General features: G+C 39.4%; 1 protein-coding gene across 4 annotated transcripts in view; it reads left to right on the forward strand.

The window, feature by feature from the left end:
- PLD5 (phospholipase D family member 5) overlaps window positions 1-13,184 on the forward strand; it is a 97,875-nt gene extending 84,691 nt beyond the window's left edge. For all 4 annotated transcript variants that reach the window (XM_079969519.1, XM_079969521.1, XM_079969520.1 and 1 more), the window contains 5 exons: window positions 4,357-4,554; window positions 6,719-6,858; window positions 8,602-8,767; window positions 10,524-10,638; window positions 10,988-13,184. In XM_079969519.1, coding sequence (XP_079825645.1) covers window positions 4,357-4,554; window positions 6,719-6,858; window positions 8,602-8,767; window positions 10,524-10,638; window positions 10,988-11,220 — 852 coding nt within the window. In that variant the 3' untranslated portion in view covers window positions 11,221-13,184. The remainder of the gene's footprint in view (window positions 1-4,356; window positions 4,555-6,718; window positions 6,859-8,601; window positions 8,768-10,523; window positions 10,639-10,987) is intronic.
- Window positions 13,185-20,947: the final 7,763 nt, after the last annotated feature.

A 20,947-nucleotide genomic window follows, 5' to 3' on the forward strand; every position in this document is an offset into this window, starting at 1 on the left:
TGCTTGATCAGTTTAGTTTATTCATTATACTAGCTTAAAATATGTGGCATTGCATTGGTATGCTAAATAACGACAACAGATTTATGAATGGTTATTGTAATCTGCTAGTTTTAGGACTAGGCACAGCACTGCCTACAACCCAAGATCCCAACCTGACCTGGGGAACACCTGTTCCTCCCTGGAATATCCTGTTTCGATGGACAGAAGGGAAACCTCTGTGCTAGAAGAGTCACACAGGTTTCACTCTGTAGGCAGTGGCTAGCAGGTCTGGATGGAGGGACATCTCTGCCCAGTTGACACTCCCTACTCAAGAGCTTTTGGATTCCAACCGTAGACTAGGCCCTATCCATCATGGACTGCACAACTACCGTATTTTTCGCCCTATAGGGGAAATGTGGGTGCGTCCTATGGGGCGAATACAGGCTCTCGCTCTCCAGGCTTCAGGAAGCTCTGCGCAACCCTCCGGAGCCCGGCGTGAAGCCGCGCCAGGCTCTGGAGGGTCGTGCAGAGCTGCCTGCGCTCCCGGGCGCCGTGCAGTTCTGCGCATCGCTCTGGAGCCCGGCGCCAAGCCGCGGCGGCCTCCGGAGGGTCGCACAGAGCTGCCTGCCCTTCCGGGGTCCGCGCAGCTCTGCGCGACCCTCCGGAGCCCGGCGCCATGTCACGGCTAAAATGGCCGCTGTTTCTTTAATGTGAATAAAGCTGGGTCAGCATGACTCAGGGGCTTGCAGCAGGTTGTGTATATATAGTGAGAAATGTTAGTTTGGTGCTGAGGCTGGTGTTTGGGTTGGTTGGTTGGTTAGTGCTGGTGTGTATAGTTATTCAGTCGTGTTTTGCACAAAGACTTTTAAGAATTAAACTCTGCAAGGATATTCTCGTGGACTCTTTTGTGCCGACAATGGTCTGAGGACCAGGCTGAGGAGACAAAGGGAGGTCAGAACCCTTTCCTTTTTTTTTTTGCTTTTTACAAACACTGACACAACAAGCCGCGCCAGCCTCTGGAGGGTCACGCAGAGCTGCCTGCCCTCCCGGGCTCCGTGCAGCTCTGCGCGTCCCTCCGGAGCCCGGCGCCAAGCTGTGTCGGGCTCCGGAGGGTCACGCAGAGCTGCCTGTCCTCCCGGGCTCCGTGCAGCTCTGCGCATCCCTCCGGAGCCCGGCGCCACGCCGCGTCGGCCTCCGGAAAGTCGCGCAGAGCTGCCTGCCCTCCCGGGGTCCGCACAGCTCTGCGCATCCCTCCGGAGCCCGGCGCCAAGCTGTGCTGGGCTCCGGAGGGTTGCGCAGAGTTGCCTGCATTAGGAAGCCTCAGCGCGCCTGGGCTTCGCACAGCTGTCCACAAGCCTGGGGAGACCGGCGTGGCTCCCTAGGCTTGCGGATAGCAGGCTCTTCTGGGGGCTGGGGTCGGGGGAAGCTCAGGCTTCCCCCGCACCAGCCCTGTGCCTGGGGGGGGATATTTTTTTTTCTTTATTTCCCCCCCCCAAAAAAAAAAAACTAGGTGCGTCCTATAGGCCGGTGCGTCCTATGGGGCGAAAAATACGGTATGTATTTCTCCTAATGCCAGGGTAACTGTGAAGTTGCAAGTGAGGTTTTCATAATTGTGGCCATTAATCCCCCATACAGTATTTCAAAGAACTATAATTAGACAGCGGTTAAATTTTTAAATAATGCAAGCATTATATCATTCTCACGATGGATGGCTCCATTCCAGTTCTGAAATTAGAATTAGAATTACGAAATGAGAGATCGGCTTGTCTACTCCAAGTTGTATTGGCAGCATTCATGTGCTGCATGATTGCAAGAAAACCTCTGATCGGTTTTCAAAAAAAAAAACATAAGAGCATTAAAATTATCTATAAAAACAGGTATGTAAAAATATTCAAAAGATGATAAAAATAAACAATAGCTAAAGAAAAATAAAACACATGTCTGGACAGGCTTGCATAGAAGAGTTGGCTTGCATAAAATGAGTTGCATAAAAGAAAAATTCCACCAGATTTGGCTTTTCCATTTATTGTAATTAGGAGATGTTAGACTTTGTGAAATTTTCTGTTCTATGCGATTTTTTAAAAGTACAGACCTAAGTTCAACATGAGCTAGACATCCTTAAACCCATTGTTTTCAATGGTCCTAAGCAAGCCTACCTTTCTGTAGGACTTAGGCCACAGTCTGGACCTGCCACCCCTATGATTATTACCAATAAATTATTTCAAGTGATTTTTAAGCTGATGTTCTCTTCCTGTTTTGATTTCAGCTACAAGTCATCACATTTCCCTTCTTCCTTTCTTTTTATCTATGGCTTATTAGGGTTTTCACAGAATTACAATAGAATTACAGCCCCTCCTTTCTTCCCCCCACTTCCCAACATCCCTCCCTCCAACCTCTTTCTCTCTCTTTTTGTAGCTACAGTATTTTCATCTCTCATATTCAGTTGTCTGATGTCCCGCAAGAGATACCATTTCTTCCAGTCATTGTCTTGTGGACTCAGAAGTATGAAGCACTGGAAATGGAGCCACTGCTAATGGGATATGTGCTCTTCTTTTGAACATATTTTTTTGTGAATGTGCTCATGCCTAAAGATTGAAAAGCAGAAAAGTCATGGTGGCACCGCTTCTTCCGTCAAATTTTAGTGGACTTTAGGGCAACGTGCGACACCTCCCCCCAAAAAGGAACACATCAGCATCATAGTGCTGGAATGGGGAACAGAACAGTCAGTGGAAAAACTTGACAAAACTCTGCCCCACCAACAAAAAGCCTTGGTAGGCTGCGAAAGCCTGGGGGAGTATATGGCCTGTTAGCAATGCGTTAACAATCCCTGGCTCTCTCTAAGTGCATGAAGATGACGTCTTACAATATTTCTTGTGTTTGGAATATGGTTACCAGATTTTTTTCAATGAATCCGGGGACACTTTTTACTTTTTTTTTTGAAGCTAAGTAGTAGTGGGGATGGTGAGGCAAAAGACCCTGGGCCCAAGCACACATGCATATTGTATAAAAGTGCAAACCCTTCTTTCGCACCCTGTGAAACATAAATGTGCAGTTTTTTAAAAAACTGGGCAATGGCATGCCGCCTGCCCGTGACTCCTGAGCCTGCCCCAATCTCCTTCCCCCTTTGTTTTGACAGATCAAGGGAGGCTCGCGAGTCATGGGTGGCTGGCCATTGCCCAGGAGGGGCCAGCCTGGTAGTGCAGTTGGCTCCGGCTGGCTTCAGGAGCTGCTTGCTGCTTGCTGCTGTGGTGCAAGAAAAATGGCGGGCGCCGCGGCAGCAAGCAGCTCCTGAAGTCAGCCAGAGCCAACTGCGCTACCAGGCTGGCTCCGGGCTGCTGAGGCTGTCGCTGCCACGTTTCCTGGGGACAGATTTGCAAATCTGGGGACATTCCGGGGACGGAATTTGTCCAGGGACAGATCTGCAAATTCGGGGAATGTCCCCGGGAACCGGGGACGTCAGGTAACCCTAGTTTGGAAGTATTTGCAAAAATTGTTGTGGAAAATGCAGCATAGCAATATATGTGGGATGTAACCACAGCAATAAAACAGAGTAGTGTAAAGCTACAGTAAATCTAAGGAAAGGACTAAAAATGCAATCTAGCTGCTACAAGGGAAAATAATACATATTTATTACTTAAATTAAAGTAATATACTGTGCAGCTATACACAGATGAAACATTAGCTGATATTTATATTAATATATTCAACTTCCTTGGGGTTTTTATTCCAATCACAGTAGGTAGCAGGAAAAATAAAAACATTTTGCATTCATATTTATATTGAACAGGATTTTTTCAGTAGACTTAGGCTAAGAAAAGCAAACAGTACTTTCCCCCAGGAAATATAAAGTAGATATTGAAGTTGATGTTAGTACATGATATTCAGCTGTGAATATCAAGTTGAACCAAGTTGATTCTCATAAAGAGCAGTAGTTTTGAGGATATAAAGGAGTAGGCAATGAGTAATATGCAATTATTAATAAACATTATTATTATTATTATTATTATTATTATTATTATATTAGTGATGTGTAGAAAATTTTCTTTCTTCCACCATGTTTCACTGGATATAAATTTAACTTTCAAAAAAATCAAATACTTGTGTTGTGTCCCAAGATTTACTTTGTTAAACCAGGACTCCCACATTATCAACACAGAATGTGTTAGCCATTCATGAAGAATACTTACAATATTAACAATATATTTGAAACTTCTTTACAGTAAGGTGCTGGCCTAATAATGCATTTATTTTGCACAGGGGCAATCACACTTGAGACTATCTACTCAGAGTAATGAACTTCTAACCAAATTATGTTGACCAGTTGAGATATTTTTGCTGGGCAATGTGCTCTCAATTATATGCACTTCTCCTTCACAGATGAAAGAGCTTGGAGTCATTGTATACAACTGCAGCTGCCTGGTGTTAGATTTACAAAAGATATTTGCCTTGTACAGCTCACTAAAATCCAAGAGCAAAATCCCACCTCTTTGGTCTAAGAGACTGTATGCAGTATACGGCACTGAAAATAAACTGGCCCTTGAGTTGAACGAAACCAAATCAGAAGTCTTTGTTTCGGTGAGTTGCATTTGTGTTGGTTTCCTTTGGCTTTGTGTGCTTGTGCTCTTTATTATATTATTTTTAGACAGGTTGAGGTGTTAAAGCCCTATGTAAGTTCAGGTTGAATTAATATTTTCACATGTCCTCTTAAATAAAATCTGACTGGCTCCCATCAATGCCTTAGAACTTGGCTGCCACTGATCTCTGACGCAGTCTATATTTTTATTATTTAGAAGCTGTCCACAATTCCAATCTACAGCTGCCTTGCTAAAATGTGCTTAAGAAGAATGAAATGTGTGATGTGTAACACACAAACTAACCACATCCTGCTCTCTTCAGAACCCAATTAACCTTTTTTTACAAGCCAATGATTCAGGCATGGAGAAAGAGTATTAAAAACCTCATGGCCACAGGTTTGCACACTGATTTAAATCTATCTATCTATCATCTATCTATCTATCTACCTATCTATCTATGACTGACTGCTCCAATAGTCTCCCAGGGGCCAATTTTTTGTGGTACTCCAGGTTTGTCATTTAAAAAATGAAAATTATTTTAATTTATTTTTTAGTTATTCTAGGTTATTGATCCAATTGGTACCTACTGTTATACAGAAGGTTTTTAAATTTGTCCATTTCAAAAACATTTTTTTAGGTTTTTTTTAAGAAAACCTAATTGAGTTGTTTTGTATTTCTGCAAGTTCAAGCCTGCTGATATCACCCTCCTATGTGAGGATGGTGCTAGTGTGGCTGCATAAGTACAGTCGTACCTTGGAAGTCGAACAGCCTAGGAACTTCCTGCAGCCAATCAGAAGCTACAATTTGGTTTCCAAATGTTTTGGAAGTCAAACGAACTTCTGAAATGGATTCCATTCGACTTCCAAGTACGACTGTATCCACATGTAGAATAATGAGCTATAGACTTGGAAGGAGCCACAAGGATCCTCTAGCCCAGGCATCCCCAAACTTGGCCCTCCAGATGATTTGGGACTACAACTCCCATCATCCCTACCTAACAGGACCAGTGGTCAGGGATGATGGGAAACTTCTGAACTTCTGAAGGGCCGAGTTTGGGGATGCCTGCTCTAGCCCAACCCTCTGCAGTACAGGAATCTCTCACCTAACATGGAGCTAAGAAGTTTGCTGTTAATAGACAGGACAGCTCATAGCCACTAGAGAACACATTTCTGGATAAAAAACCCACCAACAGTGTGCATACATTATCATGTGGTAAAGAATGCCAGCAAGAGTATTTTACCTTGTATGTCTTGACCACCTCTTTCTCCTTTTATGCTTTGTGCCTGCAATTTTAAGTCTGGGTGCTCTATCTTCAGCAGCCATTGTGGTATAGTTGCTAAGCAACAGAAAATCATCTCTCTGATAAACACAAAAGAACATGTACTTTCTGTGTAAGGTCGTGGAAGCTGCTGACTGCTTTTCAGTATTAATGACTTTACTGTTTGAATTATTTATTATTGCATTATTATCACACAGACAGCCAGGGTGTAACAGTGATATAGCTATGGCACACACCACACATGCCAGACTGGGTATAATTTTTGCAGACAAGGAAGAAATGAAATGGATAGAACCTTAAAAAAAAGTAACACAATGGAAAATGTAACATAAGCATTGAAGGCTTAGCTTGCCAGTAGCATTAACCCAACAATAAATTTTTCAAGTTTCATAGAACAATGGCTTTTAACAGCAACAACTATCATTATCTTGCTCAACATGTACCTGCAAATGGTTAGCCCAAATTTGAAAAATTAATGGTTTTTGACAGTGGTTTGGTTGCAGTAGCTTCTATGCAGGAATGTCAGGAAGTAACATGTTGTTTTAGCACTTTAAAAAAATAGGATACACATGCTGGTTCTTTATGGGGGTCTCTTTAAAATGTAAGGAATACAAAAAAATCTATTAGGTCTTTTGCTGGATCTACTTGATCCTACATTTCAGTATCAGAGATAAGGGTTGTATTCATATTTGAAAAGGTTGGGCTGAATCCTATGGCACATCAGACAATAACTTCCTCAAATTAATTTGGATGTAACTGCTAAACTTTTTTAAAAAAAATTGAAGAAGTGTAATAGCTTTTGTATTAATTCTACACTGAAGAAATATGAAAAAGTAAATCATATCCTTTGTACAACTTCTGATATAAAGCCTTTTTATCTTCACAGAATTCTCCCAAACTCCTATGCCCTAAGGACAGGGTTTTGGATGTTGATGCTATCTATAGTGTTGTTGATAATGCACAGCAATTTGTGTACATAGCTGTTATGGATTATCTGCCTATTAGTAACATCACAAATCAAACAAGGTTAGTGAATACCGGAAATCTACATTTATCTGACAGTGTACCAAGAGATAAAAACTGTTGCTTCTGAAATCGACAGATATTTAGAGATTTCCATGGGGCAAAGACCAGTAGTTCAGTTCTTCTCTTGGATGTCAATGAGTTTTCAAATATCAAATCTAGAGCAGGGAGTGATATGAATGTAATTGTTACAAATCATGTCTGCTCCTGAACAGAAATTTCTCAAACAGCATACTTGTTGAGAAGAGCACAATCATTTATTAGCTATGGGTCTCTTAACATTAAACAAACAAATAAATAGAAGATGATAGTTGAGCTTCTCCAATACTTATCGACAGAAGACATGGAAATGTTTTCTTTTTGATTAGATCACCAGACTGCCAAAAATGTTCCACAGCCAGAGAAAAATAGGTAACATGCCATTTGACATGTTGTTTATTTCCCAAGCATAAGTTCTCAATTAAGTGTTTTTTCCTAACATGTTACTCATTTAAAATGGACACCTGGATTTTAAGCTTCCAGCAGTTTATAAGTTTTTAATCCTAGCAATGCATGTACCATAATCTCCCCATCACAACCTGCCTATTAATAGTGACCACCTGGGGAAGAAGGATTTATTTTTCCATGTTGGGTGTGTAGTCCTTACATAAGGGCTATCTGCTCCCTGCAGGCACCATGAAAAACTGTGGAGCCCTATGAACTACCAGCTTCTATTCCCCCATTTCAGTGCTTATGCACCTTATTATATTACAGCTATGGAGATATATATATATTGGCAGTGGTGCCCTCCCCATGGAATGCCCTCCCAGCAGATGTTAAGGAGATTAAGGACTACAAATATTTTATAAGACTTCTGATGGCAGCCCTGTATTGGGAAATTTTCAGCATTTGATGTTTTATTATATTTTAATATTTTGCTGGAAGCCGCCCAGAGTAGCTGGGGAAATCCAGCCAGATGGGTGGGGTGTAAATAATAAAATTATATATATATCCCCCAAAAATTGGATAGGGATTTTTACTAGTGACTCTGCTCTACCCATAACCTGAGGTCATCTTGGAAGCTCTTCTCCCTGGGCTTTCTCAATCAGAAGTTTGGAGGTTGTCATAAGTGCTTTTTCAGTGGTGGCTCTCGGCTACGGAGTTCTCTCCCTAGCAAAGCCCACCCAACACCCACATTGCTATCTTTTTTTGTGCCAAGTTAAGACTTTTTTTCTTTTCTTTCAGGTCTTTTAAGATCTGGTTTTAAGTTCCTATGGTATAGTAGTTTTAATCTATATATTTGGTGGCTACATAGATTATTTTGTTGTGCTGGTTTTCAATTTCAGTTTTCACACTGGTTGTTTCTTAAGCTCATCGTGGTTTTTCTGTACTATGGTTTTATTGATACATATTTTTTCTTTTTTTACTTGTATGACACCTAGACAATTTATTTTATGAGATTCTCATAAATAAATAAACGAAATAATAATTATCAGTTGGAAAGTTCATTGCCAACCCTTTCAGTCCCTGGTATCTCACCACCTAGAGAGTTCCTAATGGCAGTTCTATATGATGCAGCTGGTGAATTATCCTTCTTGAGTTCTAGTCCTCTGGCCAGTCATATAATGCAGAACTCTGTATTCTGCTAACAGCTGCACCACAGTAGATACAGCTGGATGAGGTTCTTGTTTTCTTTAGTTCTGCTTGAGTTAGCAAATCCTTCTTCTCTAAAAATTATGTAAATAACATTGGGTGCTCTTTCCCTAGGTATTGGCCATATTTGGATGGAAAGATAAGAGAAGCTCTGATTTTACGCAATATTAAAGTACGACTCCTCATAAGTTTATCAAAAGACACAAATCCACTCACATTTAACTTTGTTTCATCTCTTAAAGCAATTTGCACTGAAGTTTCTGGCTGTAGGTTAAAAGTTGTAAGTATTCCTCATGTTGTTTCTTATAAACCTAAAACAATTTCCAAGTAAATTTGTTCAGCTGCCTAGTGAGGACTCCACGTTTGACTTCAAATAACTGAATTACATTTTGAAGCGGATTATTAAAGTGTAACACAGTATCTTCTTTTCTGTCAACATAAAATAATAGCAGACTAGTGCCAAATACCTCTGTCTAACAATGGGCAATCTCACCCATTCAATGCACCTTCTCTGCTTAGATTGCACTTAGTTTTCGTATTGACAATTCCATACTCTGTGGCTCCGATATGTGGCTCTTTTCATTAATGCTGATAATATAAATTGCTCTGAAGAACAGCATATTGCTGAAAAGTATTGGGTTCACAAGTATTTCTTGGCTCCAGAAATGTTCTGTGCATCTTTTACACCTTTTTTCTTAATTACATGAAGGGAGAAGCTTCCTCAGAACCTTGCTTCCTTTCTGTCTAATACACACATGCTTCATTCAGACATAATGCTGCTTGATATTGATGCCCCTTGGACTTGTTGCTTTCCCACTCTCCTCATCTAGCATAGCCACAAGGAGGAAATTACAGTGGTGCCTCGCAAGACGAAAAGAATCCATTCCGCGATTCTCTTCGTCTAGCGGTTTTTTCGTCTTGCGAAGCAAGCCCATTGACGGCTTAGCGGATTAGCGCTATTAGCGGCTTAGCGGCTTTTAGCGGCTTATCAGCTTAGCGGATAAACAGATAAGCGGCTAAGTGGCTTAGCGGCTTAGAAAAAGGGGGGGAAAGGAAAAAAAGTCGGAAAAACTCGCAAGACATTTCATCTTGCGAAGCAAGCCCATAGGGAAATTCGTTTTGCGAAGCGCCTCCAAAACGGAAAACCCTTTCGTCTAGCGGGTTTTTCGTCTTGCGAGGCATTCGTCTTGCGGGGCACCACTGTAGAAGCTTTCAGTTCTGTTTTTAATTAACTGCACTTATGACTGAAACCAGGCAAACCGTGATTAGGGTTAACTATGACTGAGGGAAACAAGCCGTCTTCAAGCCAGTTTATGAAGATACTTTCCCCTCAGATAGTTAAGTCTAGCCACAGTTTTGGGTGCAGAATGAGACAAGTGTTGTACATTTTCCAGCATATTAAATGCCAGTGTGTGACCATCATAAAACAATTTTCTCTATAGCTTAGGGGTGCCGAGAATAAAGAACATTGACTGAACAAAAATCTTGCAAGTGGGAGCCTACCAATGTCTTTAAACCATTTATCCATTTATATTTTTTCTTCTTTCACATCTGTATTCAGAATGCCTGGTACAACCCAGAAGAGCAGTGAGCTAGGAGTGGGATATCGCAAGCCAGAAGGGTGTATGGGTATTCTGTTTGTCAGTAGTCAGCACACATTCTGGGTTTCCCTGCAGCTGTACACCTGCAGAATGCTGATGCTGATAGTTTTCTGCCTTTGTCACTGCCTTCAGGTGTTTCCCAGGCATTCCCCCTTCCCTATAGGTCATTACTTACTTAATTCCTTGTAGGCAATTAGACACCAGGCTTTTGAAAGCAACCTGTTAGTTTCTTTGGAAACCTCCCAGAATGCAATCAGCAAAGGTATAGGAAACGTGTCATTTCCCATAAAATCCTTTTAAACTGAGATTAGTTCATGATCTTTTTTTATTCTATAATGTCACTTTTTCAAAACCGGTACGTTATCATCTTTAAGTTTTCCTTCTGCAGTGCAATCAACACATTCTCTTTCACTATCTTGATATTCTTTAATGCAGAAATTCTTTGACCTTGAAGAAGAAAGTGCTTGTTATTTTAAGGAACAGAAGAACTCTTCCCTTCCTAAACTAAATCGCAACAAATATGTGGTGACTGACACAGCAGCTTATATTGGTAAGTAAAGCATTGAATAACCTGATTCCAGGCTGTTGTTTATACATACGGTACAAATCTAAAATAACAACTGATTGCACAATTAAGAATTAGATAAACTTCGGCTTGTTGATAAATGTTAAATGCAAAAAATCAGAAATCTATAACAGTATCCATCACCCTCTCACCCTACTTGTGAGTCCTTGAAAACTTCATGTAGGAAAGTAAGGTCCAGCTACTTTTAGCATAGTGACATGCATAAAGGAAAGCATTTCAATGGAGAAAGGTGAGATTAAGAGCAATGGCTGTTCTAGAGAAAGCTTACACCCAATGTTACCATATCCTTGTATGTGCTTTCATTTATTTGCAGGTAATTTTGACTGGGTTGGGACCTATTTTAACCGTAATGCTGGAGCTGGCCTCGTCATCAACCAAACAGACACAGGAAACAAGACCAGCATCATCAAGCAACTGAAAGCTGTGTTTGAAAGGGATTGGTATTCAAATTATGCTAAAAGTTCGACCACAAAAATTCCAAACTGTTTAAGCTTCAAACATAACAAAGCAGCAGCAAATAAGACTGCCCAAAGCAATGTGAATTGAAGCCAGTTTTGCTGTTCACTGCAACTAATGGAGAAATAGAATGGGACTGATACTGATCTCCCCTTTCATATTTACAGACAATAGACTTTTTAAACAAAGCAAAAGAAAATTTATAGGAAAAAGCACACTTATATAAAATGTTCTTTAAACTATATTCTCTATACTGAATTATTTACAAATATTAGATTTGTTACTGCTGAAACTGAATGTCATTTCTGCTTTATTGTTGGTTTGGAGGTATCACATTTAAATTTAAAAGCATGCTTTGATACTTTGGTTTTAGAGTTATTCCTACCTCTCTTTTATGATTAGCATAAACAAGGCAAGTTTGATTACTAAACAAAATTCTCAGATTGGTTGATATTAAAGTACAGATTTTACCCGAAGGAAAAGATACAGGTATAAGCAAGCTTTTTATGATATATCTCCAGTATGTGACCATCCTGAAACATCTTTTGTTTCAGCATTATTGACCTGATTTATTCCATTATACCCAGTCCAAATGTATTAAAATTTATCTATTTTCTTGCTTTGCTCCAATCATGATGCAAAGGGCATGACTGAATCAACTTTAACTGTTCAGTCAATGGGATACTAGTCCAATTGACTCCGATTTCTGACAAATATTTTATTATGTTTCTCTTGCTTCATCACTGTAAGTAGGTATGTTAAAAATTGTTTTGTTTTGTTTTGTTTTTTACATTGGGCAGCAATAGTGTGTATGTAATTTTCTTCTTCAAAGTAGCATATTTGTCAATTTGGTGGTAATGATTACCATTCAACTAAAGTAAACATGTAACTTTGTTTCTGTAGAACTAATATGTACCAGCATTCCTTTGGTTCACCTGCTTTGTTTTTCATGAAATAGGGCATTACCCAGCATAAGCACAGAGCCCATGCATGGAGGCTTCCCAAAGGTCCTGATAGAGTCCTGTTTCCTGCCCTCTCTGCCTACCCTGGCAGTGCAACAGATCATAACAGAGAAAATGAGACATTTGAGCATGTCTCCATTCTCCCTGTCACTTCTGCTCTCTCTGCCTATTGCAAATTACTTGTGTTTGGAGCATGAGTAATTTGCATGGTGCGGATGATGGATTGCTGGACAGAGATATGAGAAACATGCACAGACCTCCATTTCTCCTCGTGTCAAGCTACCTTTGTACATACTCATCCGCATACATAGGTAGCTGGTAGAAGGTGTTGCAATCGTAGTGCAAATGGACTGTGCTCATGATGTTTTGACGCACATCTGAAATGTCAGCTTTTGGAAAAAGCTTTTAATGGGATACTGATTGAAATCAATTTCATTAAACAGATTTTGCCTATAGCTACTGGAGATTCTGTTAGCAAAGAAGCGTTGTGGATTCACCCATAAAATGGTGACCCCAGTGTGAGATGTTTCACTATTTAAAATGTCCTCTTTTTACCATTTAGGTTACCTGGGGGAGGGGGTCGAAATGATTACAGTTTTATTTTCTCCCAGGTAAATGTTCTTAGGCTCGAGTTCTAGGCATCATTTTGGTTTAATTTACCAACTTTTCTTTCTTTACTTTTTTCACAATTTCTACTACAACAGTAAAATGAATTCTATTTTTCCCTTTAAACAACAGATTTATTTCCTAATATCCAATGCCATCAATTATGCCATTAATAAGTAGCAGTTTGCAATATATCACAATTTGACCTATAGAATTTCTGATTCCAGTTTAATTTTGAAATCATAGATTGAGTCAATCCTGACAAGATATTAAAATCTCTGTCTATCTATACATACATCTGTTCACTTCTAGCGCTGAAATGCATAGCTTACAATGTAGATGCTAGCCCATGGTAATAATTTTAGCACAATTTATCAGAGCAGATTCCCACTACAAAAGTTGGACCAAAATTAATCTGTGTGACTCTCTCATCAAGTATCAGCTAGTGCCAGCAAGTCCAAACGTGCAATGTTATTATTGGGGGGGGGGGAGAGAGAAATATGAATCATTATGACCCACATGTGGGGTAAATAACAAAAAAACACACAAAAAACAAGCCACACGCCTGGATTCAAAATGCAGGGCTAATCTCACTTTCCAGCAAAAGAGAGCCCCCAGCAGCAGACTTTGAATTCACAAAAGTCAAGCAATGGTATATCGTTAGTAATATAGGTTGTTGGACCCTTTGATCACATTTAGTCCACTTGCAAACAGCACTCCACTCTTTTTACTCCCTTTGCAATGACCACACACTGTTAAGTAATTTTAAAATTCTTTACTTACAAAAGTTCCAAGGGTCAGATTTATGTATTTATCCAAGCAGCAGCAAGTGCAACATAGGCAGAATACTCTTTGGTACAAAATACAGAAAGATAGCTTCAAACATGTGTTCTAAGCTTGGAGCTTGCTCAGGCATGTCTTCCTTGGTCAGTTACATGGCACAAGGGAGAGGGAATAGAGATGGCTTCACTTTCTTCCTAATCAAAGAAGAAGGTGTGTGACCTAGCTGAGTCTAATAATCCAGCTCTATGTCTTAACCCACTCACGCATAGTTACATTTGACTGCAATTTCCCACACTTATGCCAATGGTTCCAGGCCAAGGTTGCCAGTGTTTCAGCTGTGCATTTGGGTGGTTTGTTTAGTGTTTTTCATAGTTTATCTACTTGAATGGTGTTTGCTAAATGGCTTTATCAATAGTAATGCTGCTGTGAGACTAACGGGCATAAACACACCCAAGTGTAATAATTTTAAGCTACAATCCTAAAAGCAATTATACATGTCTGTGCTCCATCAATTTTTAAGGAATCTGTATGTGTGTAGGACTGCAGCCACATACAAATCTCTGGGAACTTAGATGCACAATGAACCTCTGATGCATTCAGCTATCCACATTCATATCAGCAGGACCAACTGCATTGTGTACACATTCATTTTCAATGAACACAGAAACCAGGCAGAGCTCTCAAGTGCTGAGCAGAATGCTGGATGTGAGGAACAGTGTTAGAATTGTAGCAACTCCAGTGTAATAAAGGTTTTGTTGATACAGCATGTTGTCCAAACCACAGAGCATTCTTGGCAGTAAAAAAGAATAGGGAAATGAAAATATATTTGATTTCAAAGACAGCCAACAAACCATCATTTATTTCAGATGACCTTAGATGAAAAGTCACAATCACAATCCTGCTCACAGTTTTCTAGTATATAAAAGGTGGCATGATATGACTTGAGACTACTGGTGGGGTTTTGCATTAATGATCTTGCAAGCAGAATCCCATCAATGCACTCCCACAAAAGCCTTCTAATTGCTGCTGGGAATTCTGGTGTGTTCTGTCATATTGCAATATTGATTTCCAAAAGAAATCTGCTTTATTCTTAAATTAATATAAGCTATAACTGTTGCTTGCTAGAAATGCATGCCTTCCAACATGTCGCAACGGAAAACCAGAACGCCAACTTCCGGGGCTGCACTCGTAACATGAGTCATGCGACTCGCATGAGACCACAGCCCTGAAAAAAGAGCTGGGGGGGGGCAGGATTGCAGCAGCCAAAATGAGACTCCATTTTTAACATGCTTGGAGATCAATGTATGGTGCCAATATAAATAGCTTTATGTCAGGGTTTGTGTGCCTCTAGCTCCAATGTCTTCCCCATATAATCTGCAGTAATGCAAGCTGAATAGCTGCAATGTGCTGTACGTGGGGACTACCTTTAGAGAGTCATCAGAAATATCACTTGGGGCCCAGAACACTGCAACAAGGATGTTAGTGGGTGCTTGTCATAGGATGATGATAACACCTATACTGATGTAGCCACACTAACTGCTGATTCATTTCCAGGCACAATTCAAAGTGTTGGCGATGACCTTTAAAGCTCTAAATGGCTTGGATACAAGGTTCCCGAGGGGCTGTTTCCTTGCATTAAGCATGCCTGGTCCTTGACTGGAGAGGTATTTTCCATTCCCATCTGTTGCTCAGACATAATTGGTAAGGCCTTATTGGTGAACATGCCCAGATGAGAAATAACTTACCCAATGAGACCTCCCTTACTGTTTTCCACTGACTGGCTAAAACAGCAGGCATTTGTTCTGGTAGGCAGCTGTATTTTGATATAGAGCTAACAATTTCTTGTTTCCTGCTATCATTAATCAAAACACTTGTCCACTCTTGGGAACAGCTGCTTCCTGCCATGTTTGGTGTATTTATAATACAACTATTTTGGGTTGTATTGAGAATGAATAAAAAATGGGAATAGATAACACATGATTTTGCATTAAGACTGCAACCTTATGCAAACTTACCTGCAAGTAAGCACCATTTAATTGAGTGGTACTTTCTATTGAGTAGAAATGTACAGGATTGCACTGCAAAGCTTATAATTATGGTTTCTAAGCATGCAATAGTATTGATGTACGACTGCATTTATCTTCAAAGATTATTGTACTTTTACAACTCAATCTGACAGATCTGAAGCACTGAACAGATCAATAATTTTGTTGGCTTCTCTTCTTTCCTAAAACTTTAATCATTCCCACTACTTTCCTTTGGATTATTTCCACTTTTTTAAGCATCTGTCTTCTAATATGGAGCCTAATATGGAGAAGGTGTTTCTCCAAGCAATATCTAACATGTGCCAAACAAGTAGAAGGAGGCTATTAATTCCTTTGTCTTGAATCCGATTCTTTTGGCATTCCAACCCAAAACTGTGCTTATATTTTGTTCCACAGCGTCATGCTGATTAATCTTTAGTTCATCTACTGTGACGCCTTAAATCCTCAGCAGAGCTAATATGCAGCTAGATATAATTACAAAAATCATTAAGTGGCCATGTTCATGCATTAGAAAAATCCAAATGCCACAGTTGGACAATACCTTTATCTGGACCAACTAAATTTCACAAAATACTGTGCAAGTCTTTTAGTGCTCCAGAACGCTCATTTGGGCTGTATGTTAAATAAGTAGAGGAAAAGATGGGCATGATGTTGGAATGCAAAGGTCTGTCGTCCTTTACAGACTTTGCAAGTTTGTAAGATAACAGGGGAGGTGTTACTTACACTGAATTAGGTTAGTCTCAATTAGGTACAAAACCTAGTAGATTTCAGGTTGCACAAGGTCTGCTATTCTCACTACTTCTGTCTTCAACCAAACAGAGCACAGTAATTCCTTTCTAAATTTGTGGATGTGTTGAGGCTGCAAATTCATTTTGCCACTCTTCTTTATCTGTTTCAGTAGAACTTTGATAACTCTTTCCTTTCCAAGATCTAGCTCACAATAGTCTTTAGAGTTCTGCAGATATCAGATTGGTCCTCAGTTCCAGTTACTCCAAAATTTGATTTTAGCATATTGTCCAAAATATATAATTGAGAATGATTTATAGGAGAATTAAAGAAGGAATTTCATGATACTTCAGAGGATGATGTTAAATCTCTTTGGAAAATGAGAGAAAGGTCCATTCCCACTGCTTCTTTCTTCATTATCACAGTTTTCGGTGCTGCCATTAGATAATGTACCAGATATTCAAACTGCACCAAAATGCTTCCCTTCATTAAGTGATCTGATCACATGTCTTGACGCTTTCTGGGGATATTGCCTTGGCTGCCTTTGGGCAGAAAATGTCATTTATAAATATTAATAAGATAATAAATAAAACCAAGAATTCTGAGTGCAGCTTCTTATATTACAAGGCATCCACCTTAGTCAAACTGATAAATACATGGCTGTGAAGGCAGAATCTCACTGAATCACCAATTATTTGATCATTTGTGGTTTTCTGCTGACAGTGTTATTTATTTATTATAAGCATCTAATAAAATTCTCAGGGTGCTTTACAATAAAATTCTGTAGAAAATGCACTTTAAGCAAAATATTTATAAATATGTGTAAAGCAATAACTAATACGGCTCTTTAAAGCTGAAGCAGCATAAACAATAGCAAAGCTCATAAAGGATTAAAAATGGGGGGGGGATTGCATGGTCCCAAAACAATGGTGTTGGTGAGTTTCTCTTGGGAGAGCATTTCATAACTGAGGCACTACCTCTGAGAAGTCACTCTCAGTGGTAGCCACCTGCCTTATCTAAGATGGCAGGACCAGCTGTAAAAGGTCTTAAGCTTCAGGAAGATACATATGGAAACAAATGCTGCATCAAATATTGTACTCCTAAGCCGCAAAGAGCTATAAAGTTCAAAACCAATACTTTGGATTGTCCTGGAAATGAACTTGGTACTAAGGTGTCATCTGAATTCCCCAAAACATCCTACTGTGCTGTCACCCAAACATATGCAACGTGGCAGCTTTGTATGATACCACTACGCACCAAAATATTGACAGTGCTGCTGCAAGTGAAACCACAGATCCTGGTGATTCCATCTTGTCCTTTATTGCCAATGAAAACATGAGACCAGACCATCCTGACTGTAGACATTGGTCATGTCTACAGTGACACAAGACCAGACAGACAGTTAGCCTGTCTGCCCAATTTTTACATCTTTGTTAGTGGAGGAAGTCTTAAGGCTAGGTCCAGGAATAATTTCACAGGGTTTTTGCATGGCATGAACAGCATATTCTTTTCTAAGAGATAGCACACCTTCTGTGGTGTTGCTTAGCCTGCCTCTCAAATTTCTCTTTCCCTTGCTGGAGCCTTGCATGCCTGCTTCTTTAGTATGGATTACAAATACGTGCCTATTGCTGAGTTCAGCAGTTGATTCTTTTTGGCTTCCATATTTATGCGCCTTTATCTTATAATATACCTCTGTGGATGGAGAAGGATCTAGCCTATGCATTAACATAGGAATCTGACAGATTTGAGCCTTATGAAGTGTAAGCAAGCTAGACACTTGAGCTCCCACACCCAGCTGATTTAGATAGGGGATCTTCTGGTTGCTCAGAAACAGGTGCCTTGTCAATATAGTTGTGCATTGTTAGAAACATATTTTCTTCTGTTCCATGTGAAATTCAATTTCTCCTTCTCCTGTCTCCTACCCTTGGGCTAGAACTACTTCTAGATTGTCACTATTTTGTAGAATGAATTCATTCATATACTGGCAAATTTAGATTGGTCAATAAACAACAGACATTGTTTAAGAGCCACACAAACTGTAAAAATCAAATCAGGATGTAAGCTCAATTAACAGGTAGTCTATATCAAGTATAACACAGACATTGCAGATTGTTTGTTTTTAAGAATCTGTTTTAGGTAGAATGATAGAGCAATTCTTTCTATTACAGCTAATGGGTTTTAGGTAGAGTTTGCTTTCTGGGGTACTATTGCAGAATTTGCTGTAAAACAATGGAGTCTCACGGAACCCCGTCTTGTGAGTTAACTTGCAACTTCATATTCTGTTACTCCTTGGAAGTAACTAAGAACTTCCTGGCCAATATATAGCAAACATCCATATTTGCATCCATAGATACAATTGGAATTTAGAATAAAGCTTCCCATTGACTTTTGAAGTCAGGATGTATTAAGGGAATTAACATGTCTTACTGTACATACACTGCTTCTGTACTTTCACTGCAAAGCAGTCTATAAATCTGCAAAAAAAGTCACTTAAAGACTGTGTTAAGTATTAAGTAGTATAAAAATATCTGAAATGAAATTAAAAATAAATTTCAGTAAGAGATTCCATTGGAAACATCTCAAATTTCAAAGTTCAGAGACTACTGTGAGCATATACAGGAACATCCAAGTGCATTATGAGGAACCTCCAGTCAGAATTGCTTTCTTTATTATATTTATTCTACAGGAATTTTTGGGACCAGTCAAGTAAATTAGAGCCCAAATACTTTCCTGTCAATGCCTTATTTTAAGTGGACTGGAACTCATTTGGTACCTCCTTGAATTAATATAAGGCTGACTGCATGAAACCAGGCATTTGAGATTAATTTCTTCATTGCAAATATATGGGAGAACAATTTCTTAAAGGGCAGGCATTTAATAGAATTTTAATCTAAATAACTTCATAGAAGGATGAAATTTTTTCATCTGTTCCATTCAACAAACTTTAATGTACATGTCATATTTTATAATTGCCACTTTTCTGAATTTTCTCACAATCTTTAATAAGCAATTTCTAATTCTTGCTATTTCATAGAAGCAAGACCAACCATTCCCTCTAAAACCTAAATCACAATTTTTCAACACCTGGGAGCTTTAAAAAGAAGAAAAAAGAGTGTTTCCCCCTCCTGCTCATTTTCTCTTCTGTGACATTGACCAACCTTAATACTTGTGCTCCTTCAGGAAAAAACACATGCAAACTCATGCACTGATTGGAAAAAAGGCAATGTCTGTCTGTGAGGTTTCAGATATATCTGGAATTGTTTTTGCTTGTTTAAGTGCTGTCACAGCTCCCACAATTTAGAAGCTTAATATATGTGTTATCTTGGCAAGCAGAGAAGGCAATCCTATCTCCCAATGTTGATGGTTTGGGGATAGGGTAGAATATTGCACAGGACTGCTGCCTGTGCCCAGGAAGATTGAAATTCCTCACTGACAGTAACAAACAAATCTGAAACAGAACAGGTTTACCTGGCTATTCAATTTTCCCCATCAAATTACAGCGAGATTCATGTGAAGTTAGACTGTCTATAAAGACATCAGTGAGTGATGGATTCTGACACCATCATCCTTTTGATGGGTTGGAAAATCTTCTTTGCTAAACTAGGAAAGTATGGTGTGGGTGGGTGGGTTTTTTTTTAATAACCCAGGAAACTTGTGATTTGCCACAACAGCTCCAATACAAACAAATAAGACAAGGAGGTTGGGGGGGTGCTGTTCCCCCACCCCTAAATTACTATTTGAAAATCATGCATAGAATTTACAGGGGGAAGTAGTGTTTTGTATAGCACCATAAAATGTATGTCTGTTACTTTATGCATTCTTCTGACATCAAAGAGCAGAGATGCTTAAGCTCTCTTTGAAAACTGCATGGCTAGCTTATGCAGTAACTTGATGTGATAAGATACTGTGTTGTTTTCTAAGACTATAATGTGTAGTTTGGACATGTAGCTAGAATGAGGGTTTAAGAGTTGTGGGCATGCTGCTAGCTACCTGCAGTATCAAGCATTCCCAGGTTCCTTTTAACCTGGATTTGCAACAACCACAACACCGAGAACACCTAGAGAGGCTGATGGAAATTCACAAGAGGGAGTTATGAAAAAGCATGCATTATTTTGCAATTTGCTTTTAGTCCCTAAATTCTAGTTCTTTTTATGTCTGAACTATAAGCCTAAGAAAAACACAGTGAATATTTTATTTACTTGAGACAAGCCTTACAGAGTCTTCAAGCAGGAGTCATTTGCATAGCTTAGACCTGTTGCATAGATCTGTTTTCTAGTGCACACGATAAATGAAATTTGCCACTGCAAAGTATTTTTAATTACCTCTTTTTTATTTGAGCAATCAATGTGCTGTGATTGGGGGGGAAATTGAAACACAGGGCAATTGCTGCATGCTTATATAACATTAGTTTTGTTATGATATAACTTTTATGAATGCCTATGCACTGTAAATGCTTTAATACTAGAATACTGAATGTTTTGTATCCCTTTTTTGTAATTATGCTCTATTTATTGCATGGTTCTTTTCATGGTTCTGTTGTCCCCATAAAGTACAATCAAGGAACATGTGGTATTTTATAACATACAAAGTTAAATGTCAACTTAATCCATTGCAAGACATGGTTGCACCAAGACATTTTAAAGAAACAAAACATGGTAGGAAATGGGCTTCCTACCAACAATGGGCTTGGTTCAC

This window comes from Podarcis cretensis (assembly GCF_951804945.1).
Source record: "Podarcis cretensis genome assembly, chromosome: 3".
NCBI classification, from domain to species: Eukaryota; Metazoa; Chordata; class Lepidosauria; order Squamata; family Lacertidae; genus Podarcis; species Podarcis cretensis.